The sequence below is a fragment of the Trachypithecus francoisi genome, unplaced genomic scaffold (assembly GCF_009764315.1).
Source record: "Trachypithecus francoisi isolate TF-2019V2 unplaced genomic scaffold, Tfra_2.0 Lachesis_group3, whole genome shotgun sequence".
Taxonomy (NCBI): Eukaryota; Metazoa; Chordata; class Mammalia; order Primates; family Cercopithecidae; genus Trachypithecus; species Trachypithecus francoisi.
Genome location: NW_022681468.1, coordinates 69,911,675 through 69,928,555, shown reverse-complemented (window position 1 = coordinate 69,928,555; position 16,881 = coordinate 69,911,675). Strand labels below are relative to the sequence as shown.

Sequence of the window (16,881 nt, the reverse complement as noted above, 5' to 3'; positions counted from 1 at the left end):
TGAGCAAGGAGAATAAAGCAGGAGGTCCCCACATGTCTTGATTTCAAAATACATTACAAAACAGTAATCAAAACAGTATGGTACCAGCATTAAAAACAGATATATAGAGCAATGGAATAGAGCAGAGAGCCAGAAATACACACACACACACAGACACACACACACACACACACACCCCCACACACACACACACACACACAGAGTATTATCCAGAAAATCTGGCCGGGCACAGTGGCTCACACCTGTAATCCCAGCACTTTGGGAGGCCAAGATGGGCAGATCACGAGGTGAGGAGTTCGAGACCAGCCCGACCAATATGGTGAAATCCCGTCTCTACTAAAAATACAAAAATTAGCCGGACGTGGTGGCGCATGCCTGTAATCCCAGCTACCCAGAAGGCTGAGGCATGAGAACTACTTGAACCCGGGAGGTGGAGCTTTCAGTAAGCCAAGATAGTGCCACCATACTCCAGCCTGGGAGACAGCGCAAGATTCCATCTCAAAAAAAAAAAAAAAAGCAGAAAATCCTAGGGCCAGGCACAGTGGTTCATGCCTTCAATCCCAGCACGTTGGGAGGCCGACATGAGAGCATCGCTTGAGGCAGGGACTTAGAGATCAGCCTGGGCAATACAGTGAGAACCCCTCTCTACAAAATAATTTTTTAAAATTAGGTAGGCATCGTGGTGTGCACCTGTAGTCCCAGCTACTCAGGAGGCTGAGGCATAAGTATCACTTGAGCAGTGAGCTGTGATCACACTACTGTACTACAGCCTGGGAAATGGAGTAAGGCCCTGTTTCAAAAAAACAAAAAGAGGGAAATCCCACCATTTGCAACAACATGGACTAACCCAGCAGACATTATGCTAAGTGAAATAAATAAGCTAGACACAGAAGGACAATTTATTGTATAATCTCACTTAAATGTGCAATCTAAAAAATCAAACTTATAAAAACAGAGTAGAAAGGAGTGACTAAGGGCTGAGCAGTAGGCAAAATGGGAGATGCTGATCAAAATGTACAAAGGTTCAGTTATGTGGGATGAACAGGTTCTGGATATCTAGCATGGTGACTATAGTTAATAATCCTGTATTTTACACTTGAAATTTGCTAGAAGATTTTATCCTAAGTGTTCTTACCATATATAAGCAAATGAAATTTTATCTACGTAAGGCCATGACTATGTTAACCAGATTGATTGTAGTAATCATCCGCAATGTATAGGTATATCAAAACATCACAATGTACACCTTAAATATATGCAATTTTTATTTGTTGGGTATACCTCAATAAAGTTGGGAAAACCATAAAATTAAAAGTGTTTGATACCAACATACATCCACTAAAGTAATTTCTAAATGATGAACTTCAAGCAGAGGAAAGTGATTCTAAATAGAAGATCTGAAAGGGAAGAAATCATGATAAAATAAAGTGGCAAATATATAACAAATATACACCAACACAAAAAACAGAACTAAATTACTTAATATAGATGTTGGGGGGAAAAATCAGACTAGTAGGGTTCTAAGGTCCTTGTATTGATTAGGAAGGGGGTAAAAAAAAACTTTAGAACTTGAAAAGTGAAGTATACATGTTAAAACTTATACGATAACCACTAAAGGAAAAGGAATGGGGTCTCGGGGGAAAAGATAGAAAAAGACAGAAAGAAAATAATAAAACTGACAAATCTCTGGCAAGAATCACCATCCAAAAAAAGAAAGAGAGAGAAACAAACAAGGGATAGGGCCAGGCACAGTGGCTCATGTCTGTAATCCCAGCACTTTGGGAGGCCAAGGCAGGAGGATAGCTTGAGGCCAGGAGTTCAAGACCAGCCTGGACAACATAGCCAGACCCCACTCTGCAAAAAAATTAAAAAATTACCAGGCAATTAAATACTGCACTGATGGGAATGAAAAGGAGGAATATGAATATAAATGCTTTAGAGGTTAAAAGGATTATAAGAGGATGTGATGAGCTTTGTCAACAAATCTGAAAACAAACACAATAAGCAAATGCCTAGAAAAATAAACTTATTTAAACTGACTCAACAACTGGAAAGGCTGAATAGTTCTATAAGCTTTAAAATTCCCCACAAGTATTCCAACATAATTTGTCAAATATCTTTCCTTTCCCAATTGTTATATATTCTGTTAACACAAACCTTAAATCTGGCTGGAACCACTGCCAACGCAGGACAAAAAATGAAAACAAGTTTGTTTCTTTAATTTAGGCTGACAAGACTAATGCTGTCTCATGCTTTGTTTTACACATCAATAAATATGTGTGGGAGATCATGAGTATTTGCTTTGCCTAGAGAGCTCCCTGGCATGTGAACGCAGTGTGGCACTGAATAAAGAGCACTGACATGGGAACCAGTGGGCATTTCATAGTCGAAGATCTACCACTTACTTGCTGAGACACCTGAATGATCCCCCTCAGCTGCAAAACTCAATGTTGTTTACCTGTAAAAGTTAAGTGCCTTTGCCATCAAGAGCAAATGGTAGTTTTCATAAGGTTTCTTTTCCACAAAATTTCTACATATTTGAGAACGTGCACTTAGGGATTTCTAGCTCTCTTCATGTGAAATAGCTTTTTGTTCTTTTATTTTCCCTTTCTTTCTATATTTTCCCTAAGAAATATCTGTCTTAATCAACTTTGACTTCAGAATGCCTTAGAGGACAAAACTAAGCCTTGAGGGTAAAAGCAATAAAAACCTCCCTTCCTATAATCATAAACCATTTACTGATGAGAGAGTGGAAGATAAAATAATTTTACGACAGTTTATTAATCAAATGGTAGAAGAGTTTCAATCTATAATGAGTAATTTTAAAAATTATTCTGGTAACAGTAGGAGTATAAGGGGAAAAGTAATTATTAAAAGTATCACAAACTAAAATATATAAATAGAAAATACTAAAGGATTAGAGATACATTTTATAAACTACGTATAAACTTTAAAAATCTACATGAAGAATAAATTTTAAATAGCTAATAATCAGTAATCCCCTCCCCTCCCCTCTCCTTTCCTTTCCTTTCTTAAGAGATGCAGTCTCTGCATGTTGTTCAAAGTGCCCTCAAACTCCTGGGCTCAAGCGATTCTCCCACCTCTGCCTCCTGAACAGCTACAGCTAAAGGTACACACCACTGTTCCCAGCTAAAAATCAGTATGTTTAATATTAAAGATAAAAGCCTCTCTTATAAATTAAAAATACTGAGAGGTATGTTACCTGACGAAATATCTCTGTCACAAAGTTTACATTACTTCTTTTAGAAGAAAAAACTCTGCGAACTATTTCAATGTCTGTGAGATGTTCTTCATCAATACTACAGAGACTAGATGAGCTAGGTTCTCGCTCCGTGAGAGTGCTTGTATTGGAATGAGACTGTTCGGGTTCTGTAGTTCTGTCTGCTTTATCAGCATTATCATTTTTGCTTTCTTCTCTGGATACTAAACTAGCAGCTGCTCTCTAAAATACAAAAAAAAAAGAGAGAGAGAGACACAATATCATAATCACTTCACTGTGTATTGGGTCTTTTAATAGGTAATACTGACAAAATCCAAAACATTTCCCAAGTAATTTATACCACTGCTTAAACTCGGAGCATAGAGTTTCATTTAAAAGCCATTCTAAATAATTAATTAGCAATGCAAATAACTCAACATCTAAGGGACAGAGATACTCCAAAATGTGTGGTAATTAATCATCTATCCACCTATAGTTATACATGTTTCTCAGTAAGTCTACAGTTCAAACAAGTTATTAATTAAAACTGGGTGGATGAATAATGGAATTAGAGACAGCTCAGACCTTCAAGAATAAGTAAATAACTTAACATCAGAATATTTACCTAATAAAACCTTAATGTTTAAAATTACCTCTATTTTACTGTGGACAAAAATTTACACAAGTAAAAGCTTCTTAAACAAAACAAAAAACAAAGGAACAAAATTTATGACAGAAGTAGAAACGAAACTAAAAGAAAATATTAGAAAACTTGAGAGAAAATTCTATAATTCTAACAACGGAATTTTCACCAAGGCTGAAGATCAAGCCTAACCAGAAAGATAGGGGAAAATTAAGTCTTAAGATGGTGATAAGCAAATTTCTATATGGTAGAAGTAGCACTATTCTGTGGTATAAATTACTTTCTGTTAAGTTATTAAATTTTTGGCCTCAGTTTTGTCATCCATAAAATAACAGGGCTTAAATAAATGATCTCAAATATACCTTTCCAACCAAAAACATTTATGATTTTCATCCATTACCTTCTAGGATCAGAGAGCAGATAGTTCTGCTTGAGAATCTTCACACTTACAGAACTTAGCAAAGTTTTGGAGGAAAACACACCATACAGTTTGCTATAGATAATAAAACTCAAATTTTCTGAATTTTGATGAATTAAACATACTTTACACCTTTATCCTACTTATAAAAGATTTAAGGTGTTATAGAAAAAACACACATAGTTTAAGATTTTTAAAACTAAGTAAGAAAATCTGAGGAAAAGAAAATAAAAATAGTAAAAACACTGTAATGTAGACATGTTTAGGAAAATATACAATGAGGGAAAAGAGAAAATAAAAAAGAAGTATGAAAAAAAGGTAAACTGTTAAATCCAAAACAACAGTTTGAAATATTACTCTACTGTATTGCTTTATAATTTTATATCACATTTCTAGACTGGGAGTCTTTGTTGAAAAAGGGGGAAAGGGGGTGTGAACAGGTCTTTTAATCTGCATTTTGTGAATGCCCCCAAATAAAAAGGGCCATCAAGGTCCTACCATTTCATCACAGTTATTTTCACTTGTAAGATTTATCTGTACAATAAAGAATATTTTTAGTATTGTATAATTAAAATATAGAAAAAAGAAGCTGAGACTGATATACTAATGAAATTATCTTCTATACTTCCCAAGTTTCATTTCTTTATTAAGAAACTTATTAACTCTATAAGTAAAATTTGCATTTATAAAATATATTTATACAAATAAAATAGCACTATTATTTAAGTGTACTCTCCACCTAAGGCAATTGAAATCAATGGACTAAATCTCAAAAGCCATTTCTAACTTTAACAAGCCTGCCTCATTTGTGCATTACCTGAATATTCTTTGGCAAGACTTCACCTTCCATCCCAGGAATATGAGGTCCTGTATGTGGTTTTGGCTCCAGCCAGAAAGAAACCAGCCAACGAATGACAATAACACGAGCCTTAATGAAAGGCTCCTTTGTACAATAGATTGCATCATTGGTTTCAGCATCTTTCTTTATCATGACATAATGTGGCTTTGGTCTCATCTGTGGGATGTCTGTGCAAAATAAAAGGAAAATGAAAACCAAATTAAGAAAGAAATTTTGTTTAGAAAAGACCTACATTTTTAAGTATTTAAGAAAATATTGTTACTCTATTCTGGTTTTAGAAGTAGCTTTAGCACAAAAATGACATTTCAAAATTTGCCAGATGTTGCACGGAACTCAGAAGAGTGAACCATATATACCAGGATGATATATAGAAACATGTATTTTTACAAAATATCAAAAAGTTAAATAAACCTACCTAAGTACAAAGAAGCTTCCAGAACCATTTAAAATAAATAAGCGCTCACTTCAATTAATCTAACACTGAAACACATATTTTGAAGTCATACCAAATATGAGGTTTTACCTAAGCCTGTTAATTTCCTAAACTTGGTATTAGGAACACCTTTCTGGGAAAGAGACAATTTACCTACGGATGACCAATACCTTCTATATATGGCAGAGATAAGCTTCTAACCCAGGATTTGTACACAAGGCTCTAGGCTCAAGGCTCCAAGAGATATGTTGGGGCAATAATTATTAAAAGTAATTGCAAAAACTGCCATTACCTTTGCACCAACCTATATAAATACTGGATGAAACATGGCTATGTAATTATTCATATAGAATTTGAATAAGGCTAATATGTGATTGAACCCCCATATGGGGGGACCTTAAAAATAAAATTTATAGTATAGTCTAAGGATCATACCAAACAAGAATTCAGTTTAATTTACAATCACAAATATTTCTGGTGGGCTAACTTTTCTAATTGATAAGATCCAGAGAATAAGTTTTTAAAAAATCTGTTCATTGTTGGCTGGATGTGGTGGCTCATGCTTACAATTCCAGCACTTTGGGAGGCCAAGGTGGGAGGATCACTTGAAGCTAGGAGTTCAAGACCAGCCTGGGCAACACAGGGAGACCCTATTTCTAAAAAAAAAAAATAATTAGCCAGATGTGGTGGTGCATGACTGTTGTCCTAGCTACTGGGGAGGCTGAGATGGGAGGATTGCCTGAGCTCAGCAGTTCAAGGCTACAGTGAGCTATAATCATGCCATTGTACTCTAGCCTCCTTGGTGACAGAGTGAGTCCCTGTCTCTTAAAAAAAACAAAAGACAAAAAACAAACTCATTCTCATTGAAAATTTCCTATTAATATAAATTTGCTTTCAGTATGAATCTAGGTATCATATCTGTACCAACCAATACAAGTATTAAATATGATCAGTTTCCTGCAGTAACAAATGCCAGCTTTACAGTGAGAGATTATTTTACTCTTATGTGTGATCTTTCAGAAAATTCCAAACATTACCTACCAAGTATAGGATGATATAAACTGTTTTCCTTACAGATGTTTGGAAAAATATAAGGCAAGTAATATTTCTTAAAATGTGAAAACAAAAATGAAAATCCCCTTTCTTGGTTTTCTTTGTTCTTCCATTCTAAACTTTTTACCTAAAAATAAATTATATAATTAGAATCATTCCAGAAGAAAGAATCTCTTAAAAGGAAGTATTAGCAATTATAAACAAGCTTATAAAAGGTTGCAACACACTGAACTGTTAACACTAAAGATCATGATACATAGCGTAAGGACAAATCTTTTAAATTGGTATAATGTCAAACAAGTACATTATGTATATATATATTTTTAAATCCTAGAACTGTGCTTCAAAAAACTATGAAAATTATACAAAAGTTGGCCCTACTAATGACAAAGATATTAAAGTTCTCTCCCTTTTGTCCCTTCTTGAATAATTCAGCCTAAAAAATCATACAAAATACATAAGCATATGTGGTAGGAGTGTGTGTATGTAAGCAGTAGCAGCAGTCAAGTGCAGATAATCAGAGCCTGAGCACAGGACACAGGGCATCCATAAAGAGGGTACAGCAGAGGCAGTAACCCAGTGGGGACTCACACAGTCTGAGAGGGGTGAGGAGGGTGTCCACAAAGTGGGAGAAGTGAGGACAGAAAGAGATACAGTAGTATAATATAGGGTATGAGAAAGACATCCAAGCAGGTGGTTGGCAAAGGCCCAGAATGGGGTAATGGAACCCAATCAAGTTAAGGAGAATGTCTGCAGAGGAGGGTGATTGTGGCAACAGGAGATTGATCATACACAAGGGGGAACTGATTAAATAAGTAAATATACTGAGAATAATGTGAGCCACATTTCTCATTGACAGGTAAGAGTTACAAATACAGAAAGGAAGAAACCGGAGTGAACCCTGCGGTACTAGACTGAAATTTGGAAAACGGGTACGAATTAACATTATGATAGATAGACAGACAGACAGACAGATACACAGACAGACAGACAGGAATATGGATTTGTGTTTGTCTTGTCTGTGAATACAATTCTTCATTAAAATGAATGATAGCTCCTTAGAGAAGCAGCAGATTTCAGAGACAGCAAGAAAGGTATGAGATGAGCTTGGAACATCTTGTGGTGCCAGAAAGTACGGAAGTGCTCAAAGATGGAAACAATTCAAAGGTGTAGGAGTCAGCTTGAAGGAACTTCCACTAGACAAATTTAGGACAATCTGAGCATCAAAATTAGTAACTGTAGTAAATACTAACACATGAATTCACAGGAATGCATAAATCTATGTTGAGATAAATAAGTAAGTAAACAAACTGGGAGGGGAGAAAGCTTTTTCCTACAGTATGTAGCCAACTCTTGAATGTAGAATTAATGATGGAATTAATATCACCAGTTGGCCAAAGAGTAGAAATAACTCAAATATTCATTGGCTGATGAAGAGATAAACAAAATATTGTATATGTATACAATATAATATTATTCAGTGCAATAAACATGAAGTACCGAAACATGCTACAACATGGATACACCTTGAAAACATTTGCTAAGTAAAAGAAGCTGGTCAATAAAGACTACATATTGTATGATCCTATTAACATGAAATGTCCAGAACAGGCAAATACATAGAGACAGAAAATCAATTCATGTTTGCCTAGGGCTGGGGATGAAAGGGTTGGGGGTAAGAGGACTGACTCCTAATGGGTATGAGGTTTCTTGTTAGCACTAAAATTACACTGTGATGGTTGTGTAACCTTGTGAATATACTTAAAAAACACTGAACTGTATGTTTTAAGTGAGTGAACTGTACAAAATGTGCATTGTATCTCAAAAAAGCTGTTTTTAAAAAATTACCTTTTGGTAATAACCCTCATAACTACAAAGTCAAAAGCCTTCAATGGATGTTAAAACATGTGTGAAATTTCTATAAGAAAAGGAATATTTAGGTAGCTAAACAGTACTTCCCACAAAATACTTGTTGATTTTCCAGTGCAATACTTACTGATATTACACTGGAAAAGCCTGGCAGACATTACCTTAATCAAAGGATTAAGGCCAACATTGCTCATACATCAGAATTAGCTCAAAATGGACCACAGACCTTAATGTAAAACAAAAAAACTATAAAACTTCAAGAAGAAAATGTAGGAGAATATCTTTGTGACATTTGATTAGGCAAAGATTAGAAGCAATTCCGAAAGTCAGATCCATTAAAAAAGTGGTATAGTGGACTTCATCAAAACAAAAAACTTCTTAAAAAAAAGCTATGAAAATGGAAAGATGAGCTACTGGAAGAAAATATTTGCAAAACATACATCTGATTAAGGACTTATTTCTAAAACATATAAAAAATTTAATAAGACAACCCAATTTAAAAATGGGCAAAAAAAAGTGAACAGACACTTCATCCAAGATATATGGATGAAAAATAAGCACATAAAAAGATATTCAACGTACCATTAGCTGTTAGGGAAATACAAATTAAAACCATAATGAGATACCACTACACATTCACTAAAATGGCTAATATTACAAATTGACCATACCAACTGTTGGTGAGCATATGAAGCAATTGTATAAGTCTTAACATATTGCTGGTGGAATGTAAAAAGGTACAGTCATTTGGAAAACAGCTTGGTAGTTTCTTAAATAGTCAATATATACCCCTACTATTTGACCCAACCATTCTACTGTTATGTTCATGCAAAAACTTGTTTACCAATATTCATAGCAGTTTTACTTTAAATAGCCAAAAATTTAGAGACCACTCAAATAACCATGAACAAATAACTGGATAAACTAGTGCATCCCCTACAATGGAATGCTATAAAAGGAGCAAACTACTGACACGTACAAGACAGACAATTCTCAAAATAATCAAACAGAAAACAAGACCAAAAAAAGTATGTACCCTATGATTATATTTACATAAAACTATGGAAAATGCAAACTATTCTATAATGACAAAAAACAGATCAATGGATGTCTAAGGATAAAATGATGATGTGGTAATTCAAGGGGATGAATTACAAAGGGATCCAAGGGGCATGGTGGCTCACACCTATAATCACAGCATTTTGCAAGGCTGTGATTCAAGTGGGAAGATCACTTGAGCTTAGGAGTTTGAGACCAGCCTGGGCAACAGAGTGAGACCTTATTGCTCTAAAAAAAAAAGTTTTAATTAGTCCGGCTCGGTGGTCTGTAGTCCCAGCTACTTGGGAGGCTGAGGTGGCAGGATCACTTGAGCCCAGGAGGTTGAGGCTGCAGTAAGCCATAACTGGGCCACTGTACTCCAGCCTGGGTGACAGAGCAAGACCTTGTCTCAAACAAACAAACAAACAAACAAGCAAACAAAGATCCAAGAAAATGCCTAGAGGTGATAAATATATACATTATCTTAATTGTGGTAAAGGTTTCATGGATATATACATGTAATAAAATTCATTAAACTGTAAATTTCAAATGTTGCAGTTTATTGTGTATCAATTATAGCTCAATAAATCAGTAAAGCAATATTTTAAATCCATACGAAGTACAAAAGTATTTTTTAAAGAAAAACTAGTAATAACAATGATGATCATAACATCTGCCCACTACAGAACACTTACGGTGTGCTGTGCAATATTTTATTCTAAGCACTTTTCACTATTTAGGCCTCAAACACCAAAATGGTGTTATTTTTATCTCTATTTTACAAATAAGGACACAGAAACAGCAAGTGGTTAAGTAATTTGCCAATGGCCACACTATTAGTAAAATGTGGAATCAGGGTTCAAACTCTGGCAATCTAGTTTAGGGTCCAAATTAACTTTATAATGTTTGTTTCTGAGGTATAAGGAATTTTTGTGTTTGGAGCCATTACAAGAAATGTGCAAATAAAAGCGTTTTCATCAATCAGGGTATGTACATTTTGTATCTAAAGGTGACTAGGTTACCTTGCAAAATACATGCACCTAGAAATTCAAAAGATACAAACAGGTTTAAGTGTAAATTACATTTCTCCTGATCATCCTGCAGCCTGCCTCCCTATTGGCAGATTGATTCCTAAATCAAACAATTTTCAGCTTTTCATTTGAAGTATCACAACTGCTGATTACAAATGAAAGGATTAGAAAATAAGTGCAACTGTCTCACATAAAAAGGTATACACATAAAGATTCTACAAAAATGTCCCTCTCTGGATTCCTAAGAGTGTCATCATCCCTCCAATGATTTGAGAAAGAGATATTAACGTATTTTCAATAGCAAAAATTTGTCACTTCTTCAAGAAAATAAGCAAATATATGCATCTACTATGTGATAGACCTGGAGCAGTTACTGCCTGCTGCTAAGGTTTCCACTACAGATGCAAGAAAAACAAGTCCTTGTACTTTCTGTGTTTTTTATTGTGGCAGCCAAGGATGAATAGAGGGATACAGGGAAAAAACATGAAGAGAGAATTTTTGTAACTCAGGAATACCCTTGTAGAGTGAAGAGTCTATTTTACCTCAAAGAAGAATCTAAAATTCGAGTTTACATGACAAGTGTAGGAAATAACCCCCACCACCATCACTTGGTTGATTACACTTGTAAAAGCTTAAAAACTAAAGCTAATTAAAAGCAAGCCATTGACCCTTCCCCTCCAACCTCCCTGACAAAAAGAAAACAAGCAAATATCTACTATGACAGAATAATGGTAAGAGAGAGAAAAGGGAATCACCCATATAGGATAGTAAGGAGTGTGATATCAAAGAAGATAACAAGTACCTGAATTACTATGTATTTTAGAAGTGCTTCAAGAAAATAGCTTGTGAGATCTTCTTGCCCTTTATCTCCTGATTGTGGGGGGACAAGAGGAGTGATTTCTTCTATAGTGACTTGAGCTATCCAAAGACAAAAGAATAGTATAGTTACAAAACAAATTTAGTAAAACAATAATATAACCAAATAAACTTTAACTGCAAAATGTGTATGCAATGAAAATTGCTTGAAAACTTTCTAAAGACTGATCCTTGAAATAAATCTTGAGATCATCCCTGATAGTTGATCACAACAATAAATTTTATTTATTAATTATTATTATTACTATTATCATTATTATTATTTTTGAGATGGAGTCTCACTCTGTTACCCAGGCTGGAGTGCAATGGCACGATCTTGGCTCACTGCAACCTCCACTTCCCAGGTTCAAGCGATTCTCCTGCCTCAGCCTCCCAAGTAGCTGGGATTCCCGGCTCCTGCCACCACACCTAGCTAATTTTTGTATTTTTAGTAGATGGGGTTTCACCATGTTGGCCAGGCTGGTCTCAAATTGCTGATCTCAGGTGATTTGCCCACCTCGGCCTCCCAAAGTGCTAGGATTACAGGTGTGAGCCAATATGCCTGGCCACAAATTTTAATAATCAGCTGTTTTGTGAACCCTTGATTGAGAGAATGTGACAAAGGGATGGACAGACAAATAACACAGTGATTACAAGTATGTAACATCTCAGCTGAGAAAGAACTTCCGGCAATTTGAAATTCACATGAAGACTGCCATTACAAAAATTCCATAAGATGACAAACATTTGTAATAATGCAGTTATTTATCAAAGTACCAATCTGTTAACACTTACAAAATAAGAAAGTTTTATATTTTTTACTTTTCAGATGTCCAAAAAAAGTCATTATAACAAATGCAAATGCAAGAAAGTCAACCCACAACTAGCTGAACTCTCTTAAATATTTCCTAAGCTGAACAATTAGTACCTGGTAAACACATGTAGGTCCCTAAACCTGACTCTCAGTAAATATCAACCAACAAGCTCACAACAGAAGTAGATTTCAGTTCTTAAATAATACATGGTATGTTATTCTGCCACTCATTTTTAAAAATTATTCTTTAAAAATACAAACTTTAGGCCGGGCGCAGTGGCTCACGCCTATAATCCCAGCACTTTGGGAGGCCGAGGCAGGTGGATCATCTGAGGTCAGGCGTTTGAGACCAGCCTGGCCAACATGGTGAAACCCCATCTCTACTAAAAATACAAAAAATTAGCCTGGCGTGGTGGCACGTGCCTGTAATCTCAGCTACTGTGGAGCACGAGAATTGCTTGAACTGGGAGGGGCAGGTTGCAGTGAGTCGAGATTGCGCCACTGCACTCCTGCCTGGGCTACAGAGTGAGACTCTTGTCTCAAAAAAAAAAAAGAAAAGAAAAGAAAAAAGAAAGTACAAACTTTATCATCTGTACTCTGGACTTCCTGGACCACTGTCATCATATAGAAGAACACACTTTAAGAAAGCTTTATTTTGTGAAGCTATAAAAATCCCCTTAAAACCCACTCTTCCCATAAATATGTCTTAGTCTCCGCTGGGGAGTATACAGAGATTCCATATTTTCCACATCTTATAGACTAAAAAGTAAAACTTCTATTCTCAAAAAGAGAAGGGGCAGAAGTCAGTCACAAATGTATTTAAAATGAATAATAATTATTTTTGAAGTCATCCACAAAAACACTGATGAAAGAGTGGGTGTGGTGGTATGCATCTGTAGTCCCAGCTACTCAGGAAGGCTGAGGCTGGAGGACTGCCTGAGCCCAAGAGTTCAAGGCTAAAGTGCATTATGATTGCACCTGTGAAAAGCCACGGCACTCTAATCTGGGCAACACAGCTTTGAGACCTTACCTCTTAAAAAAAAGTGATGAAAGAAAACCTCTCTATAAAGAGAGGCAGAAGAAAAAATGCTTATAGAGCATCTGTTAAGTAAACCAGACATAGTGGCTGACACCTGTGATCCCAACATTTTGGGAGGTCAAGGTGGGAGGACTGCTTGACTTTAAGAGTTTAAGGCCAGCCAGGCAACATAGCAAGACCCCATATCTCTACAAAAAATTTTAAAATGAGCCAGGTGTGGTGGGTGGCACGCGCCTGTAGTCCCAGTTATTGACCTGAGCCCAAGAGTCTGAGGTCACAGTGAGCCGATCATGGGAGTGCACTACAGCATAGGCAACAATAGCCCAAGCTACTAGGGAGGCTGAGGCCGAAGAATTGTTTGAACCCAGGAGGTGGAGGTTGCAGTGAGCCAAGGCCACGCCACTGCACTCCAGCCTGGGTGATAGAGTGACATTCTGTCTCAAAAAAAAAAAAAAAAAAAGGAATATTAGAAAAAATTAAGGTAAAAAGCACAAAGACTTACTAATGAATGAAAGCAAAACTTAAACATCACTGAAATTATAAATTTTTAAATAGCACTACTATTTATGAAAATTTATAAAAATTCAATTTACATATAACATTTTCACAGTCATATCTAATGGACAAAATAAAACACACCTGTACTTCAATGTACATCCAATTAACTCCAGGATACAAGGTGATATGTAATAGTAATTAATGAAAAATGTTAAATGATCTGTATTAACCGCAGGTTTTTGATGCTTACACCTCTGAAGCCTTACTGATTCTAGAGAGAATATGTCCTTCCCAGGGCTAGCCAGTTCCTAGAGACAGTAAGTGACTAGCCTGTGAGCATGCCTTTCATATTCAAACCAACCAATCCAGAGCCCACACCCCTACCACCTCCTCTACACTCACATTCAGGGTGACTACTCCTTTGCCCTAATTACAAAAGGACTGGGTACTAGACAACTAGGGACAATTCTTATGCCCTAGAGCCCAGTGGAATTATTCAAACTAGCTAATCCTAAACTTGCTTAACCTGGGTTGCCTGTTTCTTGCCACAGAAATCATAATAAAGACTCTTGCCCATGTTTTTCCTGGTTCCCTCTGCCTCCTGACCAACTCTGGTGCTTCTCCACATAGCCCTTGTGGCATGGCATGCCCCTTCCGCTTGGGAACTGTGAGTAACAAACTATTATTTCAACAGCTTTCTTGATCTGTTGACTTCACGATACCTGAATAATAATAAAAGCTATGTTTTAAAACATTGCCTTGGATTACCCAGTTAATTAATGCGCAGACATTTGAAAAAATACACTAAGAGACTACATAAAAGCTTAAACATACTGACAGGTAACATCCCATGAATCTTACTTTCTTGAAGGTTGAGTGGAGGATTAATGAGATTATCTAAAGTTCGAGGTCCATGTTCAGACTGTGGTGCTGAAAATCCAGGGATTAAGCATGAAAACATCCAGAGCTGTTCTTTGCTACAGTTATTCTGAAGAGCTTGCAACCACAGTAAGAAAAGACGAACACCTTCTCGCCTAATCTAAAATAAAATAAAATGAAAATAGACAATATTTTTATTTATAATGGAAATACTTCCCTCCTTTGAAAAACAGTTTTCTAGATGATGATTACAGAATGATACTTTCAAAAGGCAGGGCAGGGAAGGAAGGGGAAGTTGAGGAGGTGGAGAGAGACAAGACATACCAATAGCATCTATTGAAATCATTATTTGGAAATACAAATGCATGGATTTTTAACAAGTATAGAATGAATTTGTTCTCTAAAGGCATCAGGTAATTTTTATTCTATAATTTCTATTTATAAAAGTTAGAAAATCATTTCCTTCTTGTCTACTTCCCTCCTTGCCTATCTCCCATCACCACCAGTCTAATCCAAGAAGCAAGAAGAGAGAGAACAATGACTGTTAGTAGTGAGAATGAGTTTGGTAAAAGGAGGAATGGTTATGGGGATCCTGACACATTGCGAATTCAATGTTCTTGCCCCTGAAAAGTTCTGAAATTATTAAAATTATTAAGTTAAAATAAAATGATTTAAATTATTTAAATAAAATTATTTAAAACCTCTCTGAAATTTTTTTTTTTTTTTTTTTTTTTGAGACGGAGTCTCGCTCTGCCGCCCAGGCTGGAGTGCTGTGGCCGGATCTCAGCTCACTGCAAGCTCCGCCTCCCGGGTTCATGCCATTCTCCTGCCTCAGCCTCCCGAGTAGCTGGGACTACAGGCGCCCACCACCTCGCCCGGCTAATTTTTTTGTATTTTTTTTTTTTAGTAGAGACGGGGTTTCACCGTGTTAGCCAGGATGGTCTCGATCTCCTGACCTCGTGATCCGCCCGTCTCGGCCTCCCAAAGTGCTGGGATTACAGGCTTGAGCCACCGCGCCCGGCTAACCTCTCTGAAATTATCTCATTTCCTTATTATTTGATTCTAAGCTCCAAGATAGCAACTTTGTTCTACTCTATTAAAGCACCTAAAACAATACCCTGTACACAGAAGACAACAAATATTTTAATTGATTAACGAACATTCTCTCAGCATAAAAATAGTAAAAGAGAAATAGAGGAAAATTCAATCTCTGACAAGTAAAACACTCATTCTTCCACTACGTAATCTCACTGATAGCTTTGGAAATTACCTAATCAGAGCTTGTTCATGGCCACTGTCAAAGGTATTCAACTGCTGTCACTTTCATGGTTTGGACAGATAACAGGAGAAAAGCTACAGGAAGGCTTATTCCTTTGTACTTTTATACTCAAGCCATGAAGTCAAAAGCCCCTGTAATAATGTTACTTTACCTAACCTACAGCAAGATTTTCGGAATGGGCAGCTTCTCTTATCACAGTACAATGACATAATGAAAAAGAAACAACAACGTATATATATATATATGTATCTCCCCTACTTCCCTCTGCATCTAATAGTGGCTATGGTGGAATGAATAATCATCTGTCGAATGACTAAATAATGTTTTTCTTCTGGGGACCACAAAGAGGAAAGATTGCTGGTGAATGAGTCCACTGAGTGGAAAAGTACAACAATTTTTCAATGTCCCCAGTCAACCTAGAATGGTTTGTCAAACAAACTCTTGCTTTTTTTTTTTTTTTTTAGATATAGTCTCACTCTGCCACCCAGGCTGGAGTGCAGTGGCATGATCTCAGCTCACTGCAACCTCCGCCTCCAGGGTTCAAGCAATTCTCCTGCCTCAGCTGCCCAAGTAGCTGTGAGTACAGGTGCGTGCCACCATGCCTAGCTAATTTTTGTATTTTTAGTAGAGACAGGGTTTCACCATGTTGGCCAGGCTGGTCTCGAACTCCTGGCTTCAAGTGATCCACCCACCTCAGCCTCCCAAAGTGCAGGGATTACAGGAGTGAGCCACTGCACCTGGCCTCTTGCTGCATTTTAAGTGAATTCACTTCAATTAAATAAACTGAAGACAATTCAAAGATCTTTGGGAAAAAGTTTAGGTATGAAAAGTGTTAACAGGTGGCATGTATGTTCTACTCAGTATTTTTAAAGTCATAGAAAATAAACATAGTTGTACCTTTAAGGAGTTTCCTGTGTGAAGTAGTTTCTTTAAAATCAATCCTAAAAAGAAAA

General features: G+C 36.5%; 1 protein-coding gene and 1 pseudogene across 17 annotated transcripts in view; one reads left to right on the top strand and one right to left on the bottom strand.

Annotated features, from left to right (window-relative positions):
- The window catches only part of RALGAPA1 (Ral GTPase activating protein catalytic subunit alpha 1), a 323,646-nt gene that overhangs the window by 250,819 nt on the left and 55,946 nt on the right, over window positions 1-16,881 (bottom strand). For all 17 annotated transcript variants that reach the window (XR_004431673.1, XM_033188254.1, XM_033188250.1 and 14 more), the window contains exons 5-10: window positions 16,826-16,869; window positions 14,632-14,809; window positions 11,367-11,482; window positions 6,615-6,753; window positions 5,099-5,307; window positions 3,224-3,463 (exon numbers count right to left, since the gene is read on the bottom strand). Coding sequence is in view for 16 of the 17 variants with exons in the window: in XM_033188254.1 (XP_033044145.1) it covers window positions 3,224-3,463; window positions 5,099-5,307; window positions 6,615-6,753; window positions 11,367-11,482; window positions 14,632-14,809; window positions 16,826-16,869 (926 nt within the window). In the remaining variant the exon portion in view is untranslated. The remainder of the gene's footprint in view (window positions 1-3,223; window positions 3,464-5,098; window positions 5,308-6,614; window positions 6,754-11,366; window positions 11,483-14,631; window positions 14,810-16,825; window positions 16,870-16,881) is intronic.
- Window positions 10,904-11,040, top strand: LOC117071880 (annotated as a pseudogene).